The sequence below is a fragment of the Phoca vitulina genome, unplaced genomic scaffold (genome assembly GCF_004348235.1).
Source record: "Phoca vitulina isolate PV1807 unplaced genomic scaffold, GSC_HSeal_1.0 scaffold52, whole genome shotgun sequence".
NCBI lineage: Eukaryota > Metazoa > Chordata > Mammalia > Carnivora > Phocidae > Phoca > Phoca vitulina.
In genome coordinates, this window is record NW_022589755.1 from 6689038 (window position 1) to 6697440 (window position 8403).

Consider the following 8403-nt stretch of genomic DNA (forward strand, 5'->3'; position numbering starts at 1 on the left):
GGGCTCGATTCGAGAACCCTGGGATCATGACCCGAGCGAAAGGCAGACGCTTAACGACTGAGCCACCCAGGCGCCCTAAATAAATAAAATCTTAAAAAAAAAAAAAAAGATGTCCCATCCACTTCGTCTTTCTGCTAGCAGAGACACAGAAAAGGAATCCTTCTGCATCCTCCCGTTCATGCCACCATCATTCATTCAGCTGTCACTTCCTCAGAGAGACCTTCCGCTGCTGCACTGCCTGCATTAGGCCCCCATCTCACTAACCACTTACTATTTCTTAGTGGTCCTGATGGGGTGTCTCACAACGTGACATATTGTCTATCTGTGTACTATCACCCCCACTGGAATGTGAACTATATGCAGTAGGAGGCTGTTTGGGGGCTAGAAGGTGCCTGGCCCAGTGTGAGTGCTCAAAAAATAAAAAAAAAATAAAAATGGTGTTGAATGAATGAGTGAACCAATGGATGGAATCTAAGCCTCTTAACTACTGGGCAGTATAGAACTGATGACAAGGCTGTGGGCCTGGAGACAGACATTCTTGGGTTTGAATTTTGGCTCCATCACTTCCTTGGCATCGTGGCTTACCCTCTCTGAGCCTCAGGTTTCTTCCCAGAAATGGAGATAGTAATTGCTTCTTAGGTTACCTTGAGGACTTAAGGTGGTAGTTGCTGTGAATTGTTATTATTATGGCTATTAGATGGTGACTTGTCATAAGGCCTGGGAAAGAACCTGTTTGACAGGTGATGTGATGAGTGGTTAAAAGTGTGAGATATGGAATCAGACAAACCCAGTGCCATTGCGTGTGTGACTTTGGCAAGTGACTTCACCTCTCTGAAACAACTTCTTCTCTAAAATGGGAACAAGTAGTACCCACCTCATGGGGTCTTGAGAGTTAATAAGAATGTTTGCCAAGTGTTTTCTTAGCACAGGCTGTCTAGTGGTGGAGTCCTTGGCTTTATTAGTATAAGTTCATCCTTCTGTTTATTTCTTCAGTATTTCTTGTTCCTTCCTCCTTCCTTCCCTTCCTTTCTTCCTTTTTGAGGTGTGGATAATTTTGTAAGACCTAAAAAATTAAAAAAAAATTATATATAGTTGTAACATACATAAAGTGCTAAATCTTAAGTTATAGCTCAGTTAAATTTGTATAGAGTAGGGGCGCCTGGGTGGCTCAGTCAGTTAAGCATCTGACTTCAGCTCAGGTCATGATCTCAGGGTCCTGGGATGAGCCCTGCATCAGACTTCATGCTCAGCGGAGAGTCTGCTTCTCCCGCTCCCTCTGCTCTTCCCACTGCATGTGTGCTCTCTCCCTCTCTTAAATAAATAATAAATCTTAAAAAAAAATCGTACAGAGTAATACATTAATGAAACCACCCAAATAAAAAAAGAGAGTATTGTCTACAACCCAGAAGCCTTATTCGCACCTCCTCCTAATCATTACCTTCGAAAGGTAACTACTTTTGATTATGGCTTCGTTTGCTGAACATTATGTTTATGAGATTCATCGCATAGCAGTGGGCTATTCTTTTCACTGCTGTATAATTTTCCAGTGATGAATATGTTACAATTTTACCATTTCACTTGATGGGCATTGGGTTGTTCCTGCCTCCTGGTGATTATGAGTACTGTTGGTATGAATTATTTATTTAGATTTTCTTTAATCAATTTCAGTAATGTTTCATAGTTTTCTGTTTAGAGACCTAGCAAATCTTTTGTTAGGTTTATTTCTAGGTTGTTTTATTTTTTTATGCTAACACGATTCATTTTTAAAAATTTCATTTGAATTTTTTTGTTCTAAATGTTTAGGGGTATAATTGATTTTTGATTTTTATATGCAGTGAAGGGTAGCAGAATATGCCACCCCAAAACATACCACTATGGTATAAGGATCGATGTGAGCAGAAGACAACTGAGAAGAAGCAAATACAAGAAAAGCTCTCTACTCTCCTCCTATTTGTCCAAAAGCTGGACATAAAGGTGTTTCCCCTCCCCTCTCTACCAGGAAGGACAAAAGTTAATAACTCTAGACAACTCTAGACTCTTATCAACTCAGACACAGCACCGAAAGAATCTATACAGTAAACTTTATTAACTAGCCCTTATTCTCCATTGGTTCCCCCATATATATGCTTTCCTACAGTTTGCAGTCCTAGAAACTCAAAGTCATTTTCCTGTGTCTTATCACTTCTCTGAAAATGTACAGTACTTTTCAAAAGCTGCTGTATAAGTCCCAATTCTTTTTTTAAAAAACATTTTATTGGGGCGCCTGGGGTGGCTCAGTCGTTAAGCCTCTGCCTTCGGCTTAGGTCATGATCCCAGTGTCTTGGGATCAAGGCCCACATTGGGCTCCCTTCTCAGCAGGAAGCCTGCTTCTCCCTCTCCCACTCCCCCTGCTTGTGTTCACTCTCTCGCTGTGTCTCTGTCAGATAAATAAAATCTTAAAAAAAAAAAAAGATTTTATTTGAGAGAGAGCATGAGCAGGGGAGAGGGGTAGAGAGAGAGGGAGAAGCAGACTCCCCGCTGAGCAGGGAGCCTGACACAGGACTCGATCCCAGAACCCTGGGATCATGACCTGAGCCGTAGGTAGACACTTAACCTACTGAGCCACCCAGGCGTCCCCAAACCTAAATTTTCAAAAGAAAGTTCACTTTTAATTTATGCCTGTGCATTTCTAGGTTCTTAAGTGTGTTGGGTCTGTCTGTGGGGTGATCCGACCCTGAGCCTGGGCTTCAAGGGAGAAAGCTCATGTCATGTCTGTATCCCCCACAGGACTCAGCACCAAGAGGATCCTGATGTGCCTTCTTGATAAGGGAGAGGTCTTGAGGGAGGATTCTCGGAGGGAATAGGAGACATGCTGGGCATGCGGGCAAAGTGGACAGGGCACCCAAGACAGGGTCTGTGAACTTCCAGGTTTGGCAGAGGCACATAACTGGTGTGTCAGGTGTTGGGCACGGAGGGACAGGCAGAGAGACAAAGGGAGAGACAAACAGCAAGTCGAAGATGGAGTCAGCATGTAAGTCAAGACTCAGGGAATGAAAAGATAAAAATGAGAGTGTGCAGGGGCACCTGGGTGGCTCAGTCGGTTAAGCGCCTGCCTTCAGCTCAGGTCATGATCCCAGGGTCCTGGGATCGAGTCCCGCATCGGGCTCCCTGCTCAGCAGGGAGCCTGCCTCTCCCCCTGCTTGTGCTTTCTCTCTGACAAAAATCTTTTTTTTTTTTTTTTGAGATTTTATTTACTTGACAGAGAGAGACAGAGAGAGAGGGAACACAAGCAGGGCGAGTGGGAGAGGGAGAAGCAGGCTTACGGCCGAGCAGGGATCCCGATGCAGGGCTCGATCCCGGGACCCTGGGATCATGACCTGAGCCAAAGGTGGACGCTTAATGACTGAGCCACCCAGGTGCCCCTGACAAAAAAAAAAAAAAAAAGCAGATTCTTCCTGCATCGTCCAGATAAGAACCCAGCAGGCCAACCCCTTGATTTTGACCTTGTGAGATCCTGTTCAGGGGACCAGCTGAGGCATCCCGGATTTCTGACCTGTAGATATGCGGGAGAATACATATGCATTCTCAGTTGGTTTGTGGTCACTCGTCAGGGCGGGGATAGAAAACAAATACAGAGGTTGGAGTGAGGGTGTTGGGAACAGGAGGACACACAGGGCTGGAAGTGACAAGGTCAGCGAGTTGCTCAATGAGCAGGCAGACGTCTGAGAAAACCGAGCCTGGAGACCTTGGCAAGAGCCGGTGGCACAAGCCAGATGTCACTCTTAAGGCTAGGGTTGTGGGGACTTGCCATGACCCAGTCGGCTGAGGCCTGGGGACAGATCCTGAAAAGAAAGTGCTGCTAGATATAAGAACTTTATTTCTATATGGTGCTTGGGGTGGGGTCTGGTGGGGGGTACATGCAGGCATTCCCTGGTCCCCACCCCTATAGCTGCTGGGAGGGCCTGAGGATGTACAAGAAGTGGGTCTTCCGGGCGGGCAGCTTGGAGTGGGAGGAGCCCTGGGTCTCCTCTTCGAGGCTGTCTTCGTGGGTCTCCTCCCGGAGCCCATCCCGGATGGCCTGCAGGCGGTGTCGCTTCTCACTGAGCCAGTGGCCGCCCTCCTGAACATCCTGGTGGGACCTCCGCCTTGGCAGCTTCATGATCCAGAAGGCCACTTGGGGATGGGGTTCTGGGTGGAAGCTGTCGATGGCTTTTGGGACAGGCACCAAGGCCTCCTTCTCCTCTATCTTGGGAACCTGGGGAGGAGGGACAAGGAGACGTCTTAAACTCCAAATGACAACCCCAGAATGCTAAGTCCTTTCTGGCATATTCAGCCCATTTTGCCACCAACAGGGTGCTTTGGGAGTTTAAAGCTCATTTTGTGGTTTACAAAGGATGGGGTTTACAAGTGCTTTAGAATTTAAAATACTGAGATTTATAGAATACTCTTGGGATGGAAAGCACATTTCCGAGGTTTCAAAACCATTTTAGGATTAAACATACTCTAAGGTTTAGAAAGCAATTGGAAATGTACAAATCACTTTGGGATTAAAAGCTCTTGGCTTTCCTAAAGCACACAATTGCAACGTGTGATCCTTGATTTAATCCCGGGTCAAAAACCAAATCAGCTCTTATGGACAGCTTTTGGTCCCTCTTTCAGGACAGTTGAGTATGGACTGAATGTCTGTTTGCTCCTTGCTACTCAAAGTGTGGGCTGTGGACCAGCAGCATCAGCAACATTTGGGAGCTTGTTAGACATATAAATTAGCAAATTAGACATCCAGACCTACTGGATCAGAGTCTGCATTTTTCTGAGAAGTCCTGTAGGAGATTTGTGTCTCCACGCCCCCACCCCCATTCATATGGTAAAATCCTAATTCCCAGTACTTCAGAATGTGATCTTATTTGGAAACAGGGTCATTGCAGATTTCATTAGTTAAGACAAGGTCATTAGGGTGGGCCGTAATCTAATACGACTGGTGTCCTTATGCAAAGGGGGAAATTTGGACATAGAGGTGGACATGGAGACAATTCCGAGAAAGATGAAGGCAGAGATGGGGGTGGGGGGGGAATGCTTCTACATTTCAAGGAATGCCACAGATTTTCCGCAGACCATCAGAGGCTAGGGGAGAGGCATGGAACAGATTCTTCCTCACAGCCTCAGAAAGAACCAACCCTGGTGACACCCTGACCTTGAATCCCCAGCCTCCAGAACTGGGAACCAGCATTTCTGTTGTTTCAGCCACCGAGTCTGTGGTACTTTGTTACGGCAGCCCTAGCCAGCTAATACAGAAACTCTAATAGTGTGATTATCGATGTTAAATTTCTTGGGTGTAAAAATGGTACTGTGGTCATGTGGGAGAATGCATTATTCTTTGGAGATACCCACTGAAGGCTTTAAGGGTGGCATGCCATGATGTCAATACTTCACTGTCACATAGTTCAAAAATGATAAAGTAAAAATAAAGTAAATGTGGTAAAATGTTCACCACTGGTGCATCTAGGCCAGTGGTTCTCAACGGAAGTCTGGAGACTTTTTTTGGTTGTCACAACTGGTGGGGGAGGGGACGCGACTTCCATCTGGTGGGTAGAGGTAGCACTGCTTATAAACATCCTACAGGGCACAGGACAGCCCCTGCAACCGAAGATTATCCAGCCCCAAATACCAATGGTGCCCAGGTCAAGAAACTTTGCTCTATGGAAAAGGGAATACAGGTTTACTGTATTATATATTTTTTTCATCTGTTCTGTAGATTCGAAAATGCAAGAAAATCTGGGTGGGGGGTGTGTGTGGAAGACCCATATGGGTTTGCCAAGTGCTTGGGGGTTCTTAAAATGTTTTAGGATAAGAAAATAAGCACTTTGTGGTTAGAATCACCCTTAGAGGTTTACAAAGGTGAGCTACGCAAAGGATTTGGGGTTCATAAAGCACTTTGGAATGAAAGATCACATTTTGAAGTTTATGAGAGAGAGATCTATCCCTTTGGATAAAAAGTACTTGGAGGTTTGCAGAGTACTTTGAGATAAAAACACACTTTGGGATTTACAAGGGTGAAGATTACCCAGCACTTGGTAAAGCAGTTTTTGGTTTACAAAACTCTCTGGGGTTTACTAAGCGAGTGGGGAGATATACTCTGAGGTTGTAAACCCTCATTTCTGAGAGCTGGTTGGTCCCTTTGACAGATGATAAAACTGAGGCCCAGTGAGAGGAAGTGAACAGTCGGAATGGGAGTGTCAACTCATCTTCTCCTAGACTACAGAAAATGTTTGGGATGGGACATTTTGTCAGGGGCATGTCCTAACCTTCCAGTCACCCTCCAAGCTCCCCTTTCCCGGCTCAATGGATGCCACCACCTGCTCGGAGATCAGCACCTCTCCTGTTTTGTTGTCTGTCACCTGTGAGATCAGGAGGAGAGAGTGAGAGCAAAACTGCTTCCTTCCGCTGCCCTCCTCCCCACTGATACTGCAGCATGAGGGATCATGGGGAGACTCCAGGAGGGACTTCCCGGCACAGGCACCTTGTCGATCTGGAGGTGGCTAGAGAGTGTGTTGTTCCCCAGCCGGTGTTCCTGGTTCTCTTCTTGGTGGTAGTTCTTGGGGAGGCCCCGGAAGTCCAGGGGGGCAGAGAAGAAGCTGTCCATGCCCCGCAGCAAGTCATCCTGGGGCCAGAGGAGGGACCATTGATTTGCTGGATCTCAAGACTCCCAAGTAAATCTGCAGCCCTACCAGGATGTCCTTGAGGCCTTGCCCCAAGTACCTCCCAGCTCCTTCTCTCTCTGTCCTCTGACCCTTAGGGCCTAACCTGGTCACCTTGTGTCCCGTCCCCCATCTGTCCCATAACCTTCCTATTCCTGCTCCTCCCTCCCCGCCCCCGTCTTACTGTCTCTATGGCCCCATCCCCTTCTCCTTCCGAGTCTCTCTCTCCATCCAGTCTTTGTCTCGCTGTCCCATCTCCCTCTCTGCTTGATTTCCTCCCTCTCTTCCTCTCTCTCGGTCTGCTGTCACCCTCTATTGATCTCTCTCGGTCCCTTTGACTCCTTCTCTTACTCCTTCTGCCTGGCCGCAACCTGCCTTCCATTCTGTCTCTCCGAACCCCTTCCATCCTTCAGTCCCCATCTGCCCACATCCCTCTCCTTTTTACCTCTTCCTACCCCCAATCCTTGCCATTGCTCACTTTCAGGAAAAGCCGGGTGAAGCCTTGAATTAGGCTCTGGAGGCCTAGAAAACCTGAGGAGCTCTCTTGGGCGTCAGCATCGCGGATCGGGGCTGCACTGGAGGGGGGCACCAGGGCAGAGGGGACCAGCAGCAGCAGGACCAGAGGTTGCCACATTGCGGGGCGGGCCGGGAGGCTGTGGCATAGGTAGGGGTCAGAGTCCCCGCTTCTAAAATGGTCCCGCCCCCACCCAAGACCTGCACCCCTTTCCCATTCCTGGCCCGGGCAATTCCTCACACCCCGCCCACTGCTCCCCCTCGGTCCTTCTGGCCCCACTCCCTCCATCGCGTCAGGCCCCGCCCCTCCTCCCAGGCCCGTCTCCTCAGGGAGCTGCCTCACAAACGGATCTCTTTCCTCTCCTTCGCCCGCATTCATACCCAGATCTCATTCCTCACCTTCTCCCACGCCCCGCCCCTTTTCCTGGGCCCCGCCTTATGCTAGACCACAGCCCGGTCACCGGACTCTCAGACTCCAGCCGTCGGTCCACGGACTGTTAAATCCAAACAGTTCTGGTCTCGAGCCCAGGCGGGATACCTGGAGCGTTGGAGGAGCTCCGCGAGCCTTAGCCTCGCCCCTATTACCTGACCACGCCCCCATCTGCTGACCTCACCCACTAGCCGGGCCCGCTATTGGGTGGTCACGCCCTTAAGGGCGGAGGCACGCCCCTATTTGTTAACCACACCCCCATCGTCTGACCACGCCCCTGCCGGTTGACCTCGGCCCTGAATCCCCGGTGTGGCCTGCGTTCTCGGATCTCGGCCCTCGCGCCCCACTTCAATGGCAGATGGCCACGCCCCTTGCTTAGAGCCGTGCCCCCACACCTGGGCCACTTCTCTGTGCCCCACGTCTCGCCGCCAGCCCCTTCAGTTCCATTCTTAGGCTCCCAGTCCCCGAGTCCGAACATTCTGGTTCATCCACTCCTTAGTTTTGTATTTATCTCTGAGTTTCTCCGTGTCCTTTCTCGTCTTCTCCGGGATTTGAAACGATTACTGCATTCAACAGCCCTCTTCGGTTCCACTAAAAAGCCCCACCCTCTCCGGAAACCTAAATCCAGTCCTATGTTCCACCTTCCAAGGAGTCCGGAATCCAGGCTCCCTTCGCCTTAGGGCGAAGTCCGGACCCCAAGCGCTTCTATTTCCCTGAGTTTGAACATCCGACACCTCATCTTTGAGGGACCCAGGAGTCCGGGCCGTAGCTCCTCTCCGCTCGGGC

General features: G+C 49.0%; 1 protein-coding gene across 4 annotated transcripts; it reads right to left on the bottom strand.

Annotated features, from left to right (window-relative positions):
- Positions 1 to 3836: 3836 nt before the first annotated feature.
- DKKL1 (dickkopf like acrosomal protein 1) lies at positions 3837 to 7751 on the bottom strand. 4 transcript variants are annotated; one of them, XM_032388246.1, is made up of 5 exons: positions 7726 to 7751; positions 7153 to 7327; positions 6497 to 6637; positions 6282 to 6374; positions 3837 to 4234 (listed from the first exon to the last, which is right to left on the bottom strand). In XM_032388246.1, the coding sequence occupies exons 2-5, from the start codon at positions 7306 to 7308 to the stop codon at positions 3923 to 3925; spliced, it is 702 nt and encodes a 233-aa protein (XP_032244137.1). In that variant the 5' UTR covers positions 7309 to 7327; positions 7726 to 7751; the 3' UTR covers positions 3837 to 3922. The 4 variants fall into 4 exon arrangements, with proteins under 4 accessions (XP_032244137.1, XP_032244136.1, XP_032244135.1 ...); XM_032388245.1 differs by having other exon boundaries at positions 7649 to 7751; XM_032388244.1 differs by having other exon boundaries at positions 7587 to 7751.
- Positions 7752 to 8403: the final 652 nt, after the last annotated feature.